General features: G+C 41.4%; 1 protein-coding gene across 7 annotated transcripts in view; it reads right to left on the bottom strand.

Annotated features, from left to right (window-relative positions):
* Positions 1–9055: 9055 nt before the first annotated feature.
* Positions 9056–24905, bottom strand: part of Jade3 (jade family PHD finger 3) — a 162843-nt gene continuing 146993 nt past the window's right edge. For all 7 annotated transcript variants that reach the window (XM_045140863.1, XM_045140864.1, XM_045140865.1 and 4 more), the window contains 3 exons: positions 20627–21055; positions 17019–17136; positions 9056–11455 (listed from right to left, as the gene is read on the bottom strand). In XM_045140863.1, coding sequence (XP_044996798.1) covers positions 10542–11455; positions 17019–17136; positions 20627–21055 — 1461 coding nt within the window. In that variant the 3' untranslated portion in view covers positions 9056–10541. The remainder of the gene's footprint in view (positions 11456–17018; positions 17137–20626; positions 21056–24905) is intronic.

The following is a 24905-nucleotide window of genomic DNA, read 5'->3' as shown; positions in this document are numbered from 1 at the left end:
ATTTTTATTAGCCCTCACTCCACCTTTCTCTTCCTCTCAATCTCTTCCTCTGACTTCACTTTGGGGCTTTTCACTCCAGTTGATCTATTCTTCTACTTACATATATACAATACCAACCTATTAAGTACCCTCCTCCCTTCCTTTCTCTTCCCTCTATATCTCCTTTTTAACTTACTGGTCTCTGCTACTGAGTTTTTTTCCTTTTCACACAGAAGCCCAATCATCTGTAGCTAGGATCCACATATGAGGGCGAACATGTGGCACTTGGCTTTCTGGGCCTGGGTTACCTAACTTAGGATAATCTTTCTAGATCCATCCATTTTCCTGCAAATTTCATAACCTCATTTTTCTTTACCGCTGAATAGAACTCCATTGTATAAATGTGCCACATCTTCATTATCCACTCATCAGTTGAGGGACATCTAGGCTGGTTCCATTTCCCAGCTAGTATGAATTGAGCAGCAATAAACATGGTTGAGCATGTATTTCTAAGGACATGAGATGAGTCCTTCGGATATATGCCTAGGAGTGCTATAGCTGGATCATATGGAAGATCAATCTTGAGCTGTTTTAGGAACCTCCACACTGATTTCCACAATGGCTGGACCAGATTGCATTCCCACCAGCAGTGTAGAAGGGTTCTTCTTTTTCCACATCCCCGCCAACATTTATGATCATCTGTTTTCATGATGGTGGCCAATCTGACAGGAGTGAGATGGAATCTCAATGTAGTTTTAATCTGCATTTCCCTGATCACTAGTGACGTAGAACATTTTTTTAGATGCTTATATGCCATTCGTATTTCTTCCTTTGAGAATGCTCTATTTAGCTCCATAGCCATTTTTTCATTGGCTTATTTGATTCCTTATGATTTAACTTTCTGAGTTCTTTGTATATCCTAGATATTAATCCTCTATCAAATGTATAGCTGGAGAAGATTTTTTCCCATTCTGTGGGTTGCCTCTTTGCTTTATTCACAGTGTTCTTTGTTGTACAAAATCTTTGTAATTTCATGAGGTCCCAGTGGTTAATCTGTGGTTTTATTGCCTAAGCAATTGGGGTTGTATTCAGAAAGTCTTTGCCAAGACCAATATGTTGGAGGGTTTCCCCTACTTTTTCTCTAGCAGTTTCAGAGTTTCAGGTCTGATGTTAAGGTCTTTAGTCCATTTGGATTTATTATTTCTATTTCCTTATTTATGTCTTGTATTGCCTTCTTTATTTCATGAAATTGGTGTCCTGCATCTTCTTTTATTCCTTTGATTTCCTCTTTAAATTCCTCTTTGACTCCTTTGATTTGTTCTCTGACTTCTTTGAACATATTTACAATCATTCTTTTGAAATCTTTCTCAGGCATTTCCTCTAACTCATTCTCACTGGAGGTCATTTCTGATGCATTAATACTTTTAGGTGTATTTATATCGTCTTGCCTTTTAGTGTTCCTTGTGTTATAATGTATATATATATATTTTTGAATTTTTTTGAGGTAGGGTCTCGCTCTAGCCCAGGCTGACCTGGAATTCACTATGGAGTCTCAGGGTGGCCTTGAACTCACGGCAATCCTCCTACCTCTGCCTCCAAAGTGCTGGGATTAAAGGCGTGCGCCACCACGCCCAGCTAATGTATATATTTTTGCATCTTGGATTAAGTTAATGCTTGGATTTTCTAGTTAGCTGGGTATTCTTAGCTGTATCAGTTGATTTGATGTTATATATTTTCAGGGTAGGAGCTTAAGGTGTTAGGTGTGTCTCTTAAGACTCTCAGAGTATCTACAAAGGTGCTCCTAGGGGTTGAGTTTCCTTGCTATAGGAGTATTCAAGTAGGCTGAGTGGAATAAAATACAGGTAGATTCTAAAAGTTAACTAAACACTGTACCCATTCAATCAAAAACAGCCCCAATTATGTATGCCAGAGTAGTTATTATTACAACCAGATCTTCTATCAACATAGAGGTTAAGATTTCTGGTCTGTTGAGGGATCCAAGTCAGCTTGTGACCAAGTGAGACCCTTCCCTGGTGCAATCCCAGTTACCTTGGATGATTTTGGTCTCAGTCAAGTTGCTGGCTGGGTCTTTGGGCTGCTGTTCTGATTTCTGGAGCTGGGCACTGGCTTTTCCTGTGGGGCAAACTGAGCCTGGCAACTGTGGCCCTGCAGATCAGCACCCCTGCTGCTGGAACTGCTGCTGCTAAAGCTGCCTCTGATGGGTCTGTCAGCTGCTGAAGCTGCTGTTGCTGGGTCCACCGCTGCTGCTGCCTCTGTTGCTGCTGCTGCTGTAGCTGCCACTTCTGGAGCCACTGCTGCTGCTGAAGCTGCTGCTGCTTGGTCTGCCGCTGCTGCCGCTCCTGGGTCTGCTGCTGGTGGGGCCTCTGTTACCGGTGCCGGAGCTGCTGGGTCCCGCTGTTGCCCCAAGTTGGCGTGGCCGGTCCTGGGACCGCTGCTCTGTTCGCTGGAGCTGGGCTCAGGAAGTGGGGGAGGGTAGGGAGCCACAGCTGCTCCAGTTCTCTCGCTGCTCCAAGCGTTCTTCTACCTCGTGGTCTGCTCCTCCGCTGCTCGCTGCCGCTCTCCCTTCACGTTTCCCGAGTTGCGGAGAGCGCAGTGTGAGGGGAAGCTCCCGCTCCTGGCTTTTCCTGTGGCTGGAGCCGAGTCTGGCGGCTTTCTGGTGCGCCCCGCCACCGCGGCGGTTGGCCGAGCTGCCGGGGCTGCTTTTGCCGGCCTGTGCGGGCTCTGGATGCTCTGGATCTCTTCTACTTCTCTGCTGCTGCTTCAATTTCCTATACACCTCACTTTTTAGTAAAAGTGTGTATTTTGCTGGTTTTTTTTGGTCTTTTTTCCCCCCCAGGCTGCTTTGGCGTGGTACCTACACAGCCATCTTCCCATTTGGATTTAATTCTTGTGCACGAAGAGAAGAATCTATTTTCATCCTTCTACAGATACATATCCAGTTTTCCTAGCACCATTTGCTAAAGAGGTTGTCTTTTCTACAATGAGTATTTTTGGCATTTTTATCGAATATCAGGTGGCTATAGCTACCTGGACTTATATCTGGGTCCTCTATTCTGTTCCATTGATCTACAGATCTGCTTTTGTGCCAGTACCATGCTGTTTTTCTTACTATGGCTCTGTAGTATAGGTTAAAATCAGGTATGGTGACACCTCCCGCCTTATTTTTGTTGCTCAGTATTTTAGATATTCGAGGGTTTTTTGTGATTCCAAATGAGTTTTTGGATTGTTTTTTCTATTTCCATGAAGAATGCCTTTGGAATTTTGATGAGGATTGCATTAAATGTGTAGATTGCTTTTGGTAAGATTGCCATTTTCACAATATTGATTCTTCCAATCCAGGAACAAGGGATTTTTTTTCCATTTCCTAGTGTCTTCTGCAATTTCATGCTTGAGTGTTTTATAGTTTTCATTGTAGAGATCCTTTACTTCCTTGGTTAGGTTTATTCCAAGGTACTTTATTTTCTTTGATGCAATTGTGAATGAGAGTGATTCTCTGATTTCATCCTCTGTGTCTGTTGTTAGCATATAGGAATGCTACTGATTTCTGTGTATTTATTTTGTATCCTGCTACATGGCTGTAGGTGTTTATCAGCTCTAACAGTTTGCTGGTAGAGTTTAGGGTCCTTTATATATAGAATCATGTCATCTGCAAATAATGAAAACTTGATCTCTTCCTTTCCAATTTGTATCCCTTTTATGTGTGTCTCCTGCCTTATTGCTATGGCTAAGACTTCCAGTACTACATTAAATAAAAGTGGGGACAGTGGACACCCTTGTCTTGTTCCTGATTTTAGTGGAAAAGCTTCCAGTTTTCCCCATTTAGTAATGTGTTGGCTATAGGCTTGTCATAAATAGCCTTTATTATGTTGACATATGTTCCTTCTATTCCCAGTCTCTGTAGGATTTTTATCATGAAGGGATGTTGGGTTTTGTCAAATGCTTTCTCTGCGTCTAATGAGATGATCATATGATTTTTGTCCTTCAGTCCATTTATATAATGTATTACATTTATTGATTTGTGTATGTTGAACCATCCCTGCATCTCTGGGATAAAGCCTACTTGGTCAGGGTGAATGATGTTTCTGATATATTCTTGTATATTCTTATATTTCTTAACTAATGTTTGACTGAAGTCTACCTTGTCAGATACTAGGATAGCAACCCCTGCTTGTTTTCTTTCTTTCTTTCTTTTTGGTTTTACGAGGTAGAGTCTCACTTTAGCTTAGGCTGACCTGGAATTCTCTATGTAGTTTCAGGGTGGCCTCGAACTCACAGTGATCCTCCTACCTCTGCCTCCAGAGTGCTGGGATTAAAGGTGTGCGCCACCACGCCCGGCTCCCTGCTTGTTTTCTAGGCCCATTTGCTTGAAACACTGTTTTCCAACCTTTTACCCTAAGTTGGTGTCCATCCTTTGTAGAAAGGTGGGTTTCTTGGAGATAACAAAATGAAGATCCTGCTTTTTAACCCAGCCTGTGAACCTATATCTTTTGGTTGGCACATTGAGGTCGCTGATATTGAGATAATATTGAAAGGTGTGTTTTCATCTTTGGCATTTTTTTGTAGTTTTTCTGGTTTTACCTTTGCTCTCTTGTGTTAACTAGTATTTGGGTATTGTGTGTTTTTTCCCGGTTCCTTATATGTGTGCTTTTCTTTTTCTTCAGCATGGAGGATTCTTTCAAGTATTTTTTGTAGAGCTGGTTTTGTCTTCAAATACTCCTTTAACCTGCTTTTGTCATGGAATGTCCTTATTTCTCCGTCTATTTGGATGGATAGTTTTGCAGGATAGAGTAGCCTTGGTTGACAGTTGTTACCTTTCAGGACTTGGAATACATCACTCCCAGCCCTTCTGGCTTTTAAAGTTTGTGTTGAGTAATCTGCTGTAATCCTGATAGGCTTGCCTTTGTAGGTAACTTGATTTTTCTCTCTGACTGCTTTCACTATTTTTTCTTTGGTTTGTGTGTTTGGTAGTTTGATTATAATATGGCAAGGAGAGGTTCTTTCCAGGTTTTTTCTGGCTGGTGTTCTAAAGGCTTCCTGTATCTGCAATGGCACCTCTTTCCCAATTTGGGGGAAGTTTTCTTCTATGATTTTGTTGAAGACACACCTACTATGCCTTTGGAGTGAAATTCTTTTCCTTCTACTATGCCATGAATTCTTATGTTTGGTCTTTTCATAGTGTCCGAATATCTTGAAATTCCCACTCATACTTTTCTATTAGTTTGTCTTTCTCTTTGTTGGACTGTATTAGATCTGCCACCTGGTCTTCCACGTTAGATATTCTGTCCTCTCCTTCATCCATTCTACTGGTGAGATTTTCTAGAGTTTTTTATTTCATTAACTGTGTTCTTCATTGCTAGTAATTCTGTTTTTCTTTATTATTTCTATTTCCTTATTTACATCTAGTATTGACCTCTTTATTTCATTAAATAGGTGTCCTGTGTTTTCTTTGATTCCTTTGATTTCCTCTTTCATTCCTTTGATTTCTTCTTTGAACATATTTGTAATCATTCTTTTGAAATCTTTCTCAGGCATTTCCTCTAACTCATTCTCACTGGAGGTCATTTCTGATGCATTAATACTTTTTGGTGGATTTCTATTGTCTCCATTTTTGGTGTTTCTTGTGTTATAATGTATATATTTTTCCATCCTGGATTATTTAATGATTGGATTTTCTAGTTAGCTGGTTATTATTAGATGTATCAGACAATGTGATGTTATGTAACTTCAGGGTAGGAGGTTAAGGTGTTAGCTGTGGTTCTCAAGACTCTCAGAGTATCTACAAAAGTGACCCTAGGTGTTGAGTTTGCCTGCTATATGAGTATTCAAGTAGTCTTGAGTGGAACAAAATATAGGCATATTCTAAAATTTAACTAAACAATGTACACTTTCAAGGAAAAACAGCTCAGACTATTTATCAAAGAATAGGTATTATGACCACCAGATCCTCTAACTGTCCCTTAGGGTGTGTGACAACAAAGAGGTTAAGATTTCTTATCTATTGAGGGTTCCAAGTCAGCTTGTGACCAGGTGAGACCCTTCCCTGGTGTAATTCCAGTTACCTCTGCTCCTGCTTGGGTCCTGCTGTTGGTTCAAGTTGGCATGGCTGGGTCCCTGGACCATTGCTCTGTTTGCTGGCGCTGGGCACTTGTGGTGGGGGAGGGGAGGCTGCTGATGCTGCTCTAGTTCTCTTGCTGTTCCATGTGTTCTTCTACCTTGTGATCTGCTCCTCCGTTGTTCACTGCTGCTCTCCCTTCACGTTTCTTGAGTTTGCAGAGAGCTCCAGTGTGAGTGGAAAATCCCTTTGCCTGGCTTTTTCTGTGGCCCAAGCCGAGCCTGGCGGCTTTCTGGCGTGCCGTGGTTGGCGGACCTGCCAGACCTGCTTTTGCTGGCCTGTGTGGGCTCTGGATGCTCTGGATCTCTCCTACTTCTCCATTGCCGTTTCAATTTCCTATGCACCTCACTTTTTAGTAAAAGTGTGTATTTTTCCGGGCATGGTGGCGCATGCCTTTAATCCCAGCACTGGGAGGCAGAGGTAGGAGGATCGCTGTGAGTTCGAGGCCACCCTGAGACTCCATAGTGAATTCCAGGTCAGCATGGGCTAGAGTGAAACCTTACCTTGAAAAACCAAAAAAAAAAAAAAAAAAAAGTGTGTATTTTGCTGAGATTTTTTTTTTGGCTCCCCCCCCCCCCCCCCCCCCCGGCAGCTTTGGCATGATACCTATGCCGCCACATTAACCCGTCCTTCGGTTTTTCAAAGTAGGCTCTCACTCTAGTCCAGGCTGGCCTGGAATTCAATTATGTAGCCTCTGCTTCCTGAGTGCTGGGATCAAAGGCATGTGCCACCATGCCTGGCTACAGCCCAGTTTTTTTTTTTTTTTTTTTTTTTGAGAATGGGTTTTGTTATGTATCCCCCAAGTGCTTGAATTATAGGTATGTACCACCATGTCCAGATAATTTATGCTTGTAAAATATTCAATCCTCTCTCCTCTTCCTAGACCATCAGTTTGTTTTGTTTAGCAGACATATTTTTTGTGATAAAGCTAATGTTTACTTTTTCCAATTTATTTTTTATTAACAACTTTCATGATTGTAAACAATATCCCATGGTAATGCCCTCCCTTTCCCCCACTTTCCCCTTTGAAACTCCATTCTCCATCATATCCCCTACCCCTCTCAATCAGTCTCTCTTTCATTTTGATGTCATGATCTTTTCCTATTATGATGGTCTTGTGTAGGTAGTGTCAGGCACTGTGAGGTCATGGATATACAGGCCATTTTGTGCCTGGGAGGAGCACATTGTAAAGAGTCCTACCCTTCTTTTAGCTCTTACATTCTTTCCGCCACCTCTTAGAGGACATAAATTTTGAAATTTACAAATCTTGAAAAGCTCAAACTTAAAAAGTTATTTATTTATCTATTTATTTTTTGAGGTAGGGTCTCACTCTAGCCCAGGCTGACCTGGAATTCACTATGTAGTCTCAGGGTGGCCTTGAACTCATGGTGATCCTCCTACCTGTCTCCTGAGTGCTGGGATTAAAGGCGTGCACCACCATACCTGGCAAAAAAAATTATTTATTTTTATTTTACTTTTTAAGAATGTTTTTCGAGGTAGGGTCTTGCCCAGGCTAACCTGGAATTCACTATGTAGTCTCAGGGCCTTGAACTCATGGCAATCTTCCTACCTCTGCTTCCCAAGTGCTGTGATTAAAGGCATGCACCACCATGACTTTATTTTTTGAAGTAGGGTCTCACTCTAGGCCAGGCTGACCAGGAACCCACTCTATCATTCCAGGCTGGCCCCGACCTCACAGCAATCCTCTTAAAAAACAATTACTTATTTTTAGTGTGTTTATGTATGTTCCTGTGTGTGTCTGGGTACATATGTGTCATGGTGAGCCTGTGGATGTCAGAGGACAATTTTTGGGTTCACCATCATATTTCATCTTGCTTGAAACAGCATCTCTTGTTGTTCACTGCTCTGACATTGAGCTTTTGGGAAATTTTGTCTCTGTCTCCCTTGTCATAGTAGGTACACTGGAATTACAGAAGCCCATCACAATTTCCATCTTTTTAAAAGGAGCCTGAGGATTTGAATCCAGGTACTCAAGAGTTGTATGGCAAGCACTTTATGCACTGAACCATCTCCCCAGGCCCAGTGGATATGATTTTTAAATGTATAATGAACACATATAGGGTTTCATAAAATCAATTATGCCAAAATAAAAAATACCACACTGACAATAGTATTTTTCATAATTTAATGCAAAAGTATTTGTAAAAAGGTGACATTTGAAAAAAGATTGATTTTATCTTGGAAAATTGAATTACATAAGTCAAAATGAAAAAAATCGACAAAGGTTTGGAGGTAATACTTCAAACGACAAAATGTAGTAGATGCATCTTGGGACAATTGGAATGTATATAACTGAAGGCTTCATTATTTACCTAGGAAAATCCTGTAAAACTATTAACATATTTCCCTGACTAGAATGATATTTCAGTTAATATTCTCCCAATGGCACTGCATATAGAATTTGCCTGAAGCACTATTTCCATGTTTGCTTTTCCTCCTGCACAGAATTCAAATGAATGAAAGGGTACAGGCAACCACACTGGCCTTTAACATAAGGAGTTTATAACACAGCTTCATTATAATCTCATTACCATGAAATTATCAAATTAAAATGTACCCCAGGAGCTTAAAAAAAAAAGCACAGAAACCTCATACATGAATAGGAGAAATTCTCTTGCTTTTCAATTCAAACAAAACACAGGAAACCTACCACACATTATGGTATGTTCCACATGTACAAAGGAACATTTTGAAGATGGAGCCAAAGCGAGGCACAATGTAGAAGTTTTCAGAAAAGGAGAAAATGGTGCTGGGCATGGTGGTGCACGCCTCTAATCCCAGCTCTCAGGAGGCTGAGGTAGGAGGATTACTGTGAGTTCAAGACCAGTCTGAGACTACATAGTGAGTTCTAGGTCAGCCTGGGCTACATGGAAACTCTACTTCAAGAAGAAAAAGAAAAAAAAAAAAAAAGAAAAGGAGAAAATGAAAACCAAAAGAGCCCTTTATTTAATAAGGCTACAAGAACAAAAGTGGGGAGAGGCAAACTGCTGAGATTTCCAGATCCATGGTAATGGCTAGAAGGTGCTGCCTCCACTCAGTGGCACCTACTGGAACTGGACTGATTCACCAGCATAAAACTTTCATAATTGCAAATGGCCTCTTTTGTCTGAAAAGTTTCACTACACGTTCCCAAACTAGAAGAAAGAGAATATTAGTTTAAGGCTAAGAAGAAAAGAGAGCTGAGAATTACAGTCTGCTTCACATTTTTATAAACTGCTACTTTCCCCTATTTTTAAACGTGAAGCAGATCTGTTTTATCCTGTGCCCCAAAGTGTAATTATTCTCTTCCTCCAGAAATTAATCAAGGCTGGTTATTTGGTAATAGGGTATAAGCAACTTCTGAAAAATGCTCCAACCTTTTTGTTTGGGAAGTTGCCTAGGATTCAAAATTGATATAAAGCTAAATTATATTCATGTGTTAACCACATGCTTTCAAATTCTGACAATAAAAATCTGTTTCAAAATTAAAGCAGATAATACTTAACCTCTGTGCATCTCACTATATTTTAATTATACCTCAATAAAAATTTTATAAACATTAAAGCAGGTATACAAAAACTGTCAGCCAAACTTATTTTAGTCAAACTGATTTGAAAACAACACACACACACACACATACACACACACCAAACGAAACGAAACGAAACAAAACGAAACAAAACAAAACAACCCTGACCTGGTACAAATATCCCAGAAATGGTCACACCTTGGGAAAAGCTCTAAGATTCTTCACAAATGCCTAAACAGAGAATCAGAGCATTTTCCTTAGAAATAGTACTTTTGTAAACACTATCCACAAGTTAGCTTGTTAGTTGGGTAAAAAAGTTATGAGTGCGTCCCCAACAAGCAGGTTTAGGAACAGGCACTGGATACTTGTAAGCATTAGGAGAATTAACATGGTATGTTACGATACTGTGAAAGAAACTCAACTTTGCATGAAGCAAAGCAAGACAACAGTGACAGTATCTGAAAATTTTGTTCTCCTGGTCTGTCCCTTGAAGACACCAGTGAAGTTAGAAACTTTCTATAAACATAAGTTCTGGAAGTCATGTGTAGCTTCCAAAGAAAAGCACTTTTAGTGTCTCTCATGCTCTCTTGCAAATCCATATGTAGATTCATCAATCTATTAATGTAACTGGAAAGTTGTCCTGAAGTATTTATTTATTGAGCAAATACTTTGGGCCCAGCTATTCCCAACAGTCTCTGACAAACCAACCTCCTGACAATTTTTAAGTCTGGTAATATGTTTATAAAATCCAGACATGAAATCTTTTCAAAACTGAAAATCAATTTATGTGGAAAAATTCCATCCTTTCTCCTGCATTTCCTCCTATTATATGCTCGAATACTTTTGTTGTTTACATTTTCCCCCAATATATGAAGCAAAGGGAAAGTTATTGTTAGGTGATCACCTTTGCATTGAGTCCTGGGAATGAGGATGTGTCTTGCTTTTACCATGACACTCCTGTGTAGAATCATACTGAGGATGTTCCCTGTCTGAGCGCTCTCTCTTCACTCTGGGTATTTCTTCAGTACCATCCCCTTCTGCGTCTGAATCACTTGGCTCCAAATCTGGGCAATATCCATCAGCTTCCTGATATGAAGCTCTCCCTGTTGACCTCCTGAGATGCTGCCTACCCCAAAACTGTTCCTTAGGGCTCATATTCTTTGTTGACTTTATATAGCACGGAAGGTCCTCAGTGGGCCTCACCCATGTATTGGTGGCCTCCTTAAATGACCTACTAAAGACTTGTTCCATGCTGGATTTTCTAGTGATACCCTGACTGGGAAAGTGGGAGCTGAGCATGGAATTCTGGTCACAGAACATATCACTTGAGTTATCTTTCTGGGTGACATTCTCAGAACAGTTGCCCTCTAGGCCATTGGAGGCAGCAAGCTTGGAGTTAGGCCAACTCTTCCCATTACCAATGGAAATCTGTCCATGAAGACCAGCCTGAAGGGCCAGAGGCTTCCCCAGTGATTGTCCATGAGAATAATCTGTAGATGAACCTCTCCAAGCAGGACTGGAACCCTTGGTTTCATTCTGAGAATAGCCACGACTGGCCAGCAAATAGTTATTCTTGCTCTCCAATGAATGTCTTGGATATGCTTTCACATTCATGTCTAGTGGCTCCTGAGGCCCCTGTGGGCTCCTTTTATTGTGAGTAGGGGAGCCGCTGCCAGGAGAGGTGGGCTGGTGATCAGTCTCTGTGGAGCTGTCTCTGCAGTCTTCTGTGGTGGATCTAGACCTTTTCAACTTTAAGGTAATTCGTGGTTGTGAATAAAACAATGAGTCCTCTAGCGCATTTGCCAACGAAAGTCCTGAGATCAAAAAGAAAGATTTGTCTTAACAACTTACTTAAAATGTTAGCATCTGCCCACAAAGCATTATAGGCTCTTGCCAAGGCTCTTTGCTTCCCACCAAGAATAGATGGTAAGACCCTATTGCTGAAGACTCCACATGCTTGGGCTACAAGGTCACTGAGAAATCTTGCTGGAGCTGAGCTGAAAACCTCCAATTAGATCAGCTGACAGAAAGCTGGAAAAAGCTATGCTGCATGCAGTTCCATGGGAGAGAGAGATAAACAACAGTGGAAACAGCAAGTCTTAGGATTGGCCAGCCAGGCCAAATGAGCCAATGGGTGCAGTAGTAGCTTGTCTGTTATGGGGGCAAACAACTGCTCTCTAATTGGACTGGAGGCCCACTCCATGGAAGGTAATGCATGTATGATACTGAAAAACCAATGATGAGGGAAGTTATGGGCCCTAGGGGTGTAATGCCTGCTGGTGCCTGGCTAAATGCATATATTATGCTCACCAAACTGCCCAGTAAGTACCCATATATTAATGTTACTCTCACTTTTGGTTAGAGAAACTTTTCTTTTCAGATGGCAGTGACCTTGGGATGACTCAGAAGGCACCATGGTGCTGAGAAGTGACAGAGGTGTGTTCAGCACTGAAAAACCTATAACACCTTCCAAGGCTCAGGGTCCATTGTGGAAGAGATGGAGGAAAGAATGTCAGAGCCAAATGGGTAGGACTCCTTACAATGCACTCTTCCAGACACAAAATGGTTTGGATATCCATGACTTCACAGTGCCTTGCACTACCTACACAAGACCAGTATACTAGGAGGAAAAGATGATGACATCAAAATAAAAGAGAGACTGATTGAGAAGGGGAGGAGATATGATAAGAGGGTGGAGTTGTGAAGGGGAAAGTTGGGGGAGGGACTTTTCATGGGGTATTGTCTATCATTATGAAAGTTGTCAATAATAAAAAAATAAAAAAAAATATTAGCATCTATGAATATCACGAAGTGATTTCACAGACCTATTTTTAAAAAAGATTTTAGTTTTATTTGTTTGTGTGGGAGAAAGAAGCAGAGGGAGAGAATGGGCACACCAGGGCTTTCAGCTCTTGCAAACAAACTCCAGATACATGTGCCACCTTGTGCATCTGGCTTATGTGGGTACTGGGGAATCGAACCTGGGTCCTTAGGTTTCACAGGCCAGTGCCTTAACACTAAGCTATCTTTCCAGCCTGACCTATTTGTTAACATTTTATTTTATTTATTTATTTGAAACAGAAAGAGGCAGACAAAGAGAATGGGAACTCCAGACACATGTTCCACCTTGTGCATCTGGCTTACATAGGTACTGGGGAATCAAACCTGGTTCCTTAGGCTTTGCAGGAAAGCACCCTAACTGCTAAGCTGTATTTCCAATCTGACCTATTCTTCCTAATATCTGATGAGCTCCTGTCTGATTTGCATATACAGCAGGATGGTGTACCTGGGCTGAGCTGCAGTAGAGGATGGAGACAATGAGTGCCACAGAAACCAGAAATTACCATTTGTTCTATGGCTCCCAACATCTTCACTTCTGCTTTTCCCTTCTATAAGATGATCACGGAAACTAGTATGCTCCCTCTTGCATCCTGATCTCTGTTTCCTCATTTAAATTTTTTAAAAAATTATTTATTTGAGAGAGAGAGAGAGAGAGCGAGCCAATAAGACAGCAAGTGAGCTAGGCCTTTGGCCACTGCAAATAAACTCTAGATAATACACACACCACCTTGTGCATCTGGCTTATGTGGGTACTGGGAAATCGAACCTGGGTCCTTAGGCTTCACAGGCTAGTATTTTAACTGCTAAGCCATCTCTCCAGTCCCCCTCATTTTTATAAAGCATGCCACTAGTAGTGGTTTGGGACAGGCTCTACTCATGTGTCTAAGTGGCATGCATATGTAATGCAAAACACTGAGAATGTGCTTCAAACACATTCCAAACACTATTCTCTCCTCTCTGGGCATTCTTTTTTTAAAAAATATTTTATTTACTTATTTATTTGAGAAAGACAAAGAGTGAGAGAGAGAGGGAGAGAGAGAATGGGCACTCCAGGGCCTCCAGCCACTGCAAACAAACTCCAGATGCATGCACCACCTTGCGCATCTGGTTTACATGAGTCCTGGAGAATTGAACCTGAGTCCTTTGGTTTTGCAGGCAAACGCCTTAACTGCTAAGCCATCTCTCCAGCCCATCTCTGGGCATTCTTAAGGCAAGTCAGATCAAAAAGAGGACTGGAGAGATTGCCTAGCAGTTAAGGCACTTGCCTACAAAGCCAAAGGACCCAGGTTTGACTCCCCAGGACCCAAGTAAGACAGATGCATATAGTGGCATATGCATATGGAGTTTGTAGCAGCTGAAGGCCCCGGTGCACCTATTCTCTCTCTCTCTTATAAATAAATTTAAAAAAATGGAAACAATCAATCTTGGTGAGGTAATGATGCATATGTGTTTTAACCTGGCATTAGAAGTGGTGGGAGGTTTCTACAAATTTTATTTCATTAACCTACAATAATATCCTGACTATAGATGACTATTATGGAGGTCTCGGAAGGTTCTTTCTTTCTTCCTTCCTTTCTTTCTTTTTTTTTGAGGTAGGGTTTCATTCTAGCCCAGGCTGACCTAGAATTCACCATGTAGTCCCAGGGTGGCCTGAATTCATGGTGACCCTCCTACCTCTGCCTGGAATTAAAGGTGTGTGCCATGACATCCAGCTTGGGAAGGTTTTATAGTGGTATGGGACAGCAAGAAAGAATCACCACATTCCTGCCTCTGGCCAGGTGTAGGATTAGCCAGGGAGTATTCATAGTTACCTGGTAATGTCACTCTACGATCACAGAACAGGTCTTCCTTTAATATCATTAATTATTTATTTAATAAAGTGCTTAACACTGAACAGTCACTTGTTCTCAGCACTTTGACTAGTTTTTTTTTTACTTTTTTATTTATTTATTTGAGAGAGAGAGAGAGAGAGAAAGAGAGAGAGAGAATGAAGCAAAGAGAGGGAGAGAACAGGCACGTCAGGGCCTCCAGCCACTGCAAACAAACTCCAGATGTATGTGCCCCCTTCTGCATCTGGCTTATGTGGGTCCTGGAGAGTCAAACCAGGATCCTTTGGCTTTGCAGGCAAATGCCTTAACCGCTAAGCCATCTCTCCAGCCCCTTCCTCTATTATCACTATTAATTTATTTGACACAGAGAGAGAGAGAGAGGCAGATCTATCTAGAGAGAATGGGTGTGCCAGCACCTGTAGCCACTTGAAACAAATTCCAGATGCATGTGCCACCCTGTGCATCTGGCTTACGTGGTACTGGGGAATCAAACTTGGGTCCTTAGGCTTTTCAGGCAAGCACCTCAACTGCTAAGCCATCTCTCCAGCCCTTCCTCTATTATTTTTATATTCTATTTTGAGAGTTATAAAATAAAATATTCACCAACCAGTTCTTCCTAGTATGTGTTTTTGGCCTTTGCCCATTGTCATCTTACTCACAAAAGTGAGATACAGAGAAGATCGCTTACAAGTATCCCAATGGACAGTATGTGTTCACTGTGAGTCTATGATGAAAACTCTGAACTCTCATCTTTGCCAGGGCCTGCCACCTGCTGGATAGTATAAGCCATAACTGACTTGTCACATGGTTGGAAGCAATCTCGTGAGCACATCAGGTCTCTTTCCTTTTGTCCTTCTTGTTTTGCCAATTATACTGCCCTTATGGATGAGCAGCTCTGCTGCCTCTTGCTACACCATTCTTCTGTCAAGATAGTCAAGAATATCTAAGAGCCCTGGACTCCTATGCAACACCTCAGTGTATGTATGTATGTATGTTGGGGTGGGGGAGGCCAGAGGCTGACTCCAGGTGTTTTGCTTGCTTTCCACCTTAGTTTTTTTTTTTTTGGGGGGGGTGCGGTTTTGAAGTAGGGTCTCACTCTAGCTCAGTCTGATCTGGAATTCATATGTAGTCTTAGGGTGGCCTCGAACTCACAGTGATATGTATGTTGGGGTGGGGGAGGCCAGAGGCTGATTCTAGGTGTTTTGCTTGCTTTCTACCTTAGTTTTTTTTTGGGGGGGGCGGTTTTGAAGTAGGGTCTCACTCTAGCTCAGTCTGATCTGGAATTCATATGTAGTCTTAGGGTGGCCTCGAATTCACAGTGATCCTCCTACCTCTGCCTCCCAAATGTTGGTATTAAAAGACATGTGCCACCACACTTGGCTTCTACCTTAGTTTTTGGTACTCAATGAACCTAGAGCTCACTGATTCTCAGCTAGACTAGCATCCAGTAAGCCCCAGGGATTCCCTGTTTCTACCTCTCCATTGCGGGGGTTATAGGCATGTACTCACATGGGTGCTGGGGATCTGAACTCAAGTCATCATGCTTGCATGGCAAGCACTACCCACTGAACAATCTCCCCAACCTGATACCTCATTCAATTTTCTCTTCTGGCCCTTAGCAGGAGCTGAATTTATATATCTTGCCCAGTGTGGTGGTTTGATTCAGGTGACCCCCATAAACTTAGGTGTTCTGAATGCTAGGCTCCCATCTGATGGAGATTTGGGAATTAATGCCCATGGAGGTCATATTGTTGGGGGGCAGGCTTATGGGTGTTATAGCCAGTTTCCCCATACCAGTATTTGACACACTGCCTTGTTGCTATTGTCCACCTTATGTTGGCCAGGGGGTGATGTCCAGCCTCTGCTGGTGCCATCATTTCTTGCTGCCATCGTGGAGCTTCCCCCTCGATCCTGTAAGCCAAAATAAACCTTTTTCCCACAAGCTGCTCTTGGTTGGGTGATTCTACCAGCAATGCAGACCTGACTGTAGTACCTAGTAACTCTCAATTGTTGTCTAGGTTGTGCCACCTATTTCTGTATTAAAAGAAACACAGAGAGGTTTCACTGTATATGACTGATCATTCTAGCCAAGCTTCCACACTTTGTGTACGATAATTATGCTAACCTATCTCCACTAATAGGCAGTATACCCTGTAGGGCAGAGATTCTGTCCTGTGGATTTCTCTATCTTCTTTCTTACTTCTTGGTTCCTAGTAGGTTTTCAATAAACATTAGTGAACAAATGAAATGTCAAGAACTAGATCTGTTTTAACTTCTGGCTAAGAATTTTAGTAGGTAACAATTAAGCTGAGTAATCCTAGAATTAAATGTTTTATGGAAACAGATTTGGTGCTACCATACTGATTCTTAAATAAATTTGATAATTATAGGATAACTTCATAGCTCTAACTAATGGCATCAAATAACTCTCTGGGGTCTAGATTATCTGCCTTGGGCATGTAACTACCCTTATGCCCACAAGCCTATCTAAAATTTTTATTTTATTGGCTTTTCTATCCTGGAATTTGTTGTCTTATGAGTTGATGGTGAATGGACCATGTTAACATCAGGATTAGACTAAAGCAAATGAAGGATTTAACAAGAATATTTAAGTGGCACAATATTTAAGTGACATGAAATAAATCATTAAAATAGAGTATAACAAGAGTATCTATATTTGCTAGTACGATTTTAACACACAGCTTACCTTCCTCACTTTCTTGGTCGAGAGCCTGGACTTGTAAATTGAAGATCTGTTCCTGAATTTTGGTGTGTGACAGTTTCAGCTTCTCTCGCCTACTTATCATGTAGCACAGATTTCGGACCTGCAAGCCCAATCCCCAGTAAATAAAGATGCTTGTCATGTTAAACAGACTTAACAATTAAAATTATCCAGCTAAAATGAATACAAGTGGGATAGGAATAAGGAAAGAAGACAGGACCCAACAGCCACAAATTAAGAGCCAATCCACAGGAATTCCTACAGCATGGCCATCATGGGGCATGGCTCCCATGCCAATTAAGCAGCACAAACCAAGTACTTAAAAGCTACCTTCTGACCTCTTACTCTTGACAGTGTCACAGGCTTAAATTTATATGTACGGCTAGGTTGGGAAGATGATGGTTTAACATTTTAGCCTTACCTTTCTGTGCCTAAGAATAAATGGTATCAATAACTGATACACAATTTTTTTTTCAAGGTAGGATCTCATTCTAGCTCAGGAAGACCTGGAATTAACTATGTAGTCTCAGGGTGGCCTTGAACTTATTTTTTTCTTAAAAGTGTAAAAATATTTTTATTTATTTGCAAGGAGAGAGAGAGAGGAGGAGGAATGGATGCAGGGCCTCTTGACACTACAAATGAACTCCAGATGCATATGATATTTTATGCATCTGGCTTGTGACTTTAACACTGAACCATCTTTCCAGCCCCCTAAAATGTTTTCAGACAAGATCTCACTATACATACAGTTAAAGCTGGCCTGGAATTCACTGTGTATCCATGGCTGGCCTCAAACACATGAAAATCTTCCTGATCGGCCTCCTGAGTGTTAGGATAATAGGTGTGTGCTTCTATGCCTGGCTGTTTTTTTTTTTTTTTAAGTTTTCTTTTGAATTTTAGTAGTAGAGAGGAAATACCAAAACAATTCTTTTTTTTTTTTAATTTGATCACTAGGGATTGAACCTAGGGCCTTCAACATGCTAACTACATGTTCTACCACTGAGCTACAACTCCAGCCCTCTTTACTTTTCACTTTTGAGACAGGGTAACTAACTTGCTCAAGCTGGTCTAGAAATCACTCTACAGCCCTGGAAGGTCCTAAACGTGGCAATCTTCCTGCTTTAGTCTTTAGAGTAGCTGGGATTACAGGTCTGCACCAACAGGCTCATTTCTAGAATTATTCAATTAACTATAAAATTACCTAGAGTAAACAAAGTACCTAACTTATCTTTGAAATCTTGTTGCACTTAATTTAGTAGATACGTGATAAATATATCATTAAATTATCTTGTGAAGTGGCTGCCAACCAGGGACAATTGTGACCTCAGAGAATCTGGTAATTTAGAGAAAATTTTGAATATCACAACTGAGTATGTGTACGGGATATACTAGAACCTAGGGGGTATAGACCAGTGAAACTGCTAAACGTCTTATCTGCTACCTACAATAAAGGGTAACACCTTACAGCAACTATCAAGCTCAATAGTGCTGAGTTGGAAGGCTAGAGTTGGCTTAGTGGTTAAAGGTGCTTGCTTGCAAAACCTGATGGGCCGGGTTCAACTCCCCAATACCAGTGTAGAGCCAGATGCATAAAGTATATGCACCCAGTGTTTGTTTGCAGTGGCAAGAGACCCTGGCATGGCCATTCATTCATTCACTCTCTCTCTGTTTGAAAATAAATAAATATTATAAAAAGGAGCTGAGCATGGTGGCACATGCCTTTAATCCAAGTACTTGGGAGGCATAGGTAGGAGGATCGCCATGAGTTTGAGACCACCCTGAAACTACATAGTGAACTCCAGGTCAGCCTGGACTAGAGTGAAATGACCTCAAAAAAAATAAAAAGGAAAGCCAGGTGTGGTGATGCACACCTTTAATCCCAGCACTTGGGAGGCAGAGGTAGGAGGATTGCTATGAGTTCAAGGCCACCCTGAGATACATAGTGAATTCCAGGTCAGCCTGGGCTAGAGTGAGACCCTACCTCATAAAACCTGTCTGTATGTATGTATGTATGTATGTATGTATGTATGTATGTATGTATGTATCTGTCTGTCTGTCTGTCTGTGTGTCTGTCTAGATAAATAAATAAAACTAGGAAGCTGAGCATGGTGGCACACGCCTTTAATCCCAGCACTTGGGAGGCAGAGGTAGGAGGATCACTGTGAGTTCAAGGCCACCCTGAGACTAGTGAATTCCAGGTCAGCCTGAGCTAGAGTGAGACCCTACCTCGAAAAACAAACAAACAAATAAATAAAGTAAACTAGGGCTGGAGAGATGCCTTAGCAGTTAAGGCGCTTGTCTGTGAAGTCTAAGGACCCAGGTTCGACAGTTCCCATGTAATAAGCCAGATATACAAGGTGGCGCATGTGTCTGGAGTTTGTTTGCACAGTGTCTTGAGGCCCTGGGAAGCCCATTCTTTCTTTCTGCCTCTTTCTCTCCTCTCTTAAATAAATAAAATAAATATTTTTTTAAAAAAAGCAAACTAAATGAGAATCTATTTCTAATTTAAAGTTGATAGAGATTGCTGTGAGTTTGAGACCAGCCTGATACTATACAGACTGAGTTCTAGGTCAGCCTGGGCTGGAAGGGTGGAGAGATGGCTCAGTGAAGCTTGATGGCCCAAGCTCAATTCCTGAGTACTCATGTAAAGTCAGATGCACAAAGTGGTGCATGCTTCTGGAGTTCCTCTACAGTGGCAAGAGGCCCTGGTGTGCCCATCCTATTCTCTGCTTGTAAATGAATAAATAAAAATAAAAAAAATAAGGCTGGAGAGATGGTTTAGTGGTTAAGGCACTTGCCCGCAAAGCCTAAAGACCCAGGTTTGATTCTCCAGGTGCCATATAAGCCGGATGCACAATGTGGCACATGCATCTGGAGTTTGTCTGCAATGGCTAGAGGTCTTGATGTGCCCATTCTGTCTCTCTCTCTCTCCCTCTCTCTGTCTCAAATAAAAAATAAAAAAGAATAATAAAATGTTCACAGAGAATATACATGAGACCTCTAATTCCTTGAATGTGCCTGACAGAATTTTAAAAGAATTCAATGAGGACTGGAGAGGTTGCTCATTTGGTTAAAGGTGCTTATTTCAAAACCTGATGGCCTGGATTCGATTCTTTAGTACCCATATAAAGCCAAATGCTCACAGTGGTGCATGCATCTGGAAGTCATTTGCAGTAGCAAGAGACTCTGGTACACCCAATTCTCTGTCTCTTTGAAGTTCTCTTTGTTTGCAAATACATAAATATATTTAAAAAATAAAGAAAATAGATGGGAGTAGTGGTGCACACTTTTAATCCCAACACTGGGGAGGCAGAGGTAGAAAGACTGCCATGAGTTCAAGGCCACCCTGGGACTACATCATGAATTACAAGTCAGCCTGAGCTAGAGTGAGATCCTACTTAAAAAAAAAAATCACCAGATAAAAGAGAGAAAAGAATAAAAAGAATCCAATGTTTGGGGTAACAGTGAAATAAGAAAACAAACAAGGATATAGAAGCTCACTACAATGAGGTAGCCATTTTTAAACTAGAAATGGGATCTCCTAAGTCTGTGCAGACTAAGTTTTATAAATTAATCAGAGCTGGTTGCCTTACCCTCTCTAGGTCCTGCCGCAGGTGCATAAACATTCTCATGCGAGTGTGAATGTTTTCTTTTGGCTGTACCAAGCCATTTTCTTCATCTTGCTCTGGAGGAATTAATGGCTTATTGAAGTTGCTTTTGCGTTTTAGTTTCCAGTAGTTATAGATAAAGTCCACAAGTAATGTGGGTAGCTCCAGCTCTGTGGCCACATCTTCCACTTGGACAAAGGTATAGAAATCTTCCTCTAGCTCCTGAAGCTTCTGTGCTCGGAGGCTGATTTTTTCACTTTTTGCTTCCCCAAGTTTCTGCTTGCTTTGGCTATGCTTGAGGCAGTATGATTTAAATTTTACTTCATCCCCCTCATCTAGGATCGTCTTCATTTCTAGGCCATACTCAAAGGCACAGGTGACATGGAAGGCAGTTATGCAGCTTTTCACGGAGCACTGCAGGAAAAATAATGTGTCAAGGTCGCAGGGTAAGAAAGGGGAAGAGATAGCTATCTATTTCCAGGTCTAATCTAAGACCTTGCAGGAAGCAAAAGCAAGATAAGGCTTAACCATTAAATTTTGTGTGTGTTCTCAAGGTCAGGTCTCACTCTAGCCCAGGCTGGCCTCAAACTCACAGTGATCCTCCTACCTCTGCCTCCGAAGTACAGAGATTAAAGGTATGTTCCACCACACCCAGCTCATGAAAATGTTTTATAGGTAACCCAGAAAATGTACTCCTACTGAAAATATCAAAGATGGGGTAAAAATATCAAATTTCCATTTAAGGTTTCATTTTAAGCATTCAAGCCTTCAGTTTTTTTGAGAAGCCTTCTTTGACTTACATGAAGTTATGTGGTCTCTTTTCTGGGTCCCTCACATCACCTTATATAGTCTTCTACAGTGGGACATTTCACACTCTACCTATAGTGTAACTATCAAATCCCTGGCCAAAGATCATAAACACAGATGCTGTGCCATTAATTTTGATGGGTAAAACTTCTCCTATTGAACCACCATGCACCAATGTGCCATCAATTTAGACAATGTCCATTAGTTACTGAACAAGCCATTGCTCAGAAAAAAAATGTTTCAAAACATAAGAAGAGCTGGGTATAATGGTGTACACCTTTAATCCCAGCACTTGGGAGGCAGAGGTAGGAGGATCACTATGCGTTTGAGGACCCCCTGAGACTACACAATGAATTCCAGGTCAGCCTGAGCTAGAGTGAGACCTTACCTCAAAAACCAAAAAAGAAAATGAAAAAAAAAAAAATAGGGACTAGTGAGATAGCTCAGCAGTTAAAGGCAGAGGGCGGTGGACAGCCTCACCAATATCAGGTGGACAACAGCAACAGGAGAGTGTGCCAAACACTGGCAAGGGGAAACTGGCTATAATACCCATAAGCCCAACTATACACTGCCTCCATGAGGCATTAACTCCCAAATTGCCATCAGCTGGGGACCTAGAATTCAGAATACCTAAGTTTATGGTATCACCTGAATCAAACCACCATATTCTGCCCCTGCCCCCCATAAACTGATAACCGTACATGATGTAAAGTCCAATTCAGCCCAACTTTAAAAGTCCCCATAGATTTTATCAATTCCAATGATGTTCAATCATCCCCATAGCCTGAGATCTTTTACCTGAGCCATAATACCAACCCCCTCAAAAAAAAATCCCATAATGGCACAGAATAAACACACTGCAAAAGATGGAACTGGGCATAGCTAAGAGATATTCAATCAATACAAAATTCAAACAGGGCAAACATCAAACCCTGTAGCTCCAAGTCCAACAACTGTAGTCAGTGACAAGTCTCCAAGTCTGATCATTCTAACCAGCAAAAAGTCTCTGGAGTTCCAATTCCACCCCTCCAGCTAGGCTACTCACAATCCTGAAAAACTTCATCCAGGGCCAGCAGTTCTCCTTAGCAACCGTATAGTGGTCCCGGCATCTCCACTAGGTCCCCACTGCAACCCATGGTTCATCCTCATGGCTCCATGGGGTCTCCATGCAGGCATCCAGCAAACCTGCTTCACACTGCCCATAGTCATTTCCAAAACACAAGACCATGCTACAAATTCAAAGACTCTCTTTCCTGCATTTCTCATACTCCATAATACCAGGTGGGGTGCCAATTTGTTATTTGGGGAGTATAAAACAGACTTTGAAGAACAGGACACTCCTTCAGTATTCAGCCCCCTTCAAAAGACACTGCATTCTTTCTGTTGTCTCAATGTAGGTCACCTGGCCTAATTTCAATGGTTGTAATCTCTCAATTGCAGTTGAATGGGCAGCAGTTTCACCCAAAGATTTCATTTTTTGTCTGTGCCATATCCCTCTGCACACACCACTGTTTCTATGCAATGTAACCCTGTACAAGTTCTCAGGATACGAGATTAACAGCAAGCCTCTCACACAAACTGCTCTGGCATGTACACACACACACACACACACACACACACACACACACACACACAGTACACACACTCATTCTCTCAAATAATAAATTATGGCCAGGGCATCTATAATTCTTAAAAGGTCACGGGGATTGGAAAGATTGTTCAGTGGTTAAGGCACTTGCCCATAAAGCCTAACAATCTAAGTTTAATTCTCTACTACCTACTTAAAGCCAGATACACAAAGTTGTACATACATCTGGAATTCATTTGCAGTAGCTAGAGGCCCTGGTGCACCCATGCCTTTAATCCCAGCACTTGGGAAACAAGAGGTAGGAGGAGCACTGTGAATTCAAGGTCAGCGTATGCTAAAGTGAGACCCTATCTTGAATCCCTCCCCCCCCCCAAAAATGAAAAAAACTAAAAAGGTTACAGGATCTCCAAGATCTAAGAACTTTTTTGTGGTTTTTTTTTTTGAGGTAGGGTCTTGCTCTAGCCCAGGCTGACCTGGAATTCACTATGTAGTCTCAGGGTAGCCTTGAACTCATGGTGATCCTACTACCTCTGCCTTCCAAGTCCTGGGATTAAAGGCATGCACAACCATGCTTGGCTTAAGAACTTCTTATAATTTAAGAGCCATTCATCAGGGTAGCCAACTAGCCATGAAAGTCTAAAATTAAAATGGAATGCAGTTTACTTGCCTTGTTATGGAAAACTGGATCACACAGAGATAGCACCAGAGATAGGGTAGAACATCAGAATATTTATTCATGTCATTATGGAATCAGAGGATTAACTTCCCAGGTATTGAACTAATAGCACAGGGGTTTTATAGACAGTGTAGGAGGCAGTTTGACATCATTCTGAATTTGTTATATTATTGGTGGGTTACCAGTTTCTAAGGTTACATGATTTTGGGGCACAAGCAGAAAATTTCTTAGCAATAAATCAGTGACTAGAAAGTATAAATGTAGAACAGAAAGCTGTTTATTCCAGGGTGTTTGTGCCTATGACTACACTAACCAGATTACATACAAGAAGGATGTAGCTGCATAAGTAGGGAGGAAATTCAGGGCCATGCTATCTCCCTGTAAAGCTTGTATGATACAAACTGTGTTTTAGCGCTGGATAGATGGCTTAGTGGTGTTTTAGAGTATCACCTGAGCCTGGTTTCTTTGTTAAATTTTTCCTACCACAGCCTAGCATGTGTAAGGCCCTGAGTTTTATCCCCATCATTGCAAAAAGATCAATTAAAAGTACATACACTAAAGGGGCTGGGAAGATGGCTCAGGGATAAATCACTTGCTACTCAAGCAGGAATATCTGAATTCGATTCTGAGACCCCATGTAAAAAGCCAGAAGTTGTGCCAGGCTTCTGTAATACACTGATGCTGACTATAAAATTTAGTTTCAGAAAAGGAATTTTTAACTGGAGGTCTATACATTTTTGTGGCAAAGAAGAAATCTCAATCAGGTTTTGGAGACCAAAACCTATTTATTTTTTAGGGCTGTTGTCAAATAATAGTGCTATGAAAAGCTACATAGAAGTTCTGGTGTGGATATATGTTTTCATTTGTTTTGAGTAGTGTACAGAAAAGGATCAACCTTGCCCAAAGAAAGGTTTGGCCCTTTGCCTCTTGTACCTGAGAGGTAATCTCTAAATCCTTGGGATGTCCTGTCTGACAAGAATTGTCTTGGTTTACCTGGAATCTGATAGCCTATGCTAACAATGTGATTTATGGTAGAGGATTTGGGCTGTATGTTATCAGCCTCCTCTATGGAGGGATATAAGACTCATGTCAGCTAAATGGTTAGCTATTTCTATGTTGCAGATCCCCCAAAACACATCTGGACGCCAAGGCTCTGGTGTACTTTCTTGGCTGCTAGTACTTTGGTATATTAT

Source organism: Jaculus jaculus, chromosome X (genome assembly GCF_020740685.1).
Source record: "Jaculus jaculus isolate mJacJac1 chromosome X, mJacJac1.mat.Y.cur, whole genome shotgun sequence".
Classification (NCBI taxonomy): domain Eukaryota; kingdom Metazoa; phylum Chordata; class Mammalia; order Rodentia; family Dipodidae; genus Jaculus; species Jaculus jaculus.
This window is presented reverse-complemented; position numbering and strand designations above follow the sequence as displayed.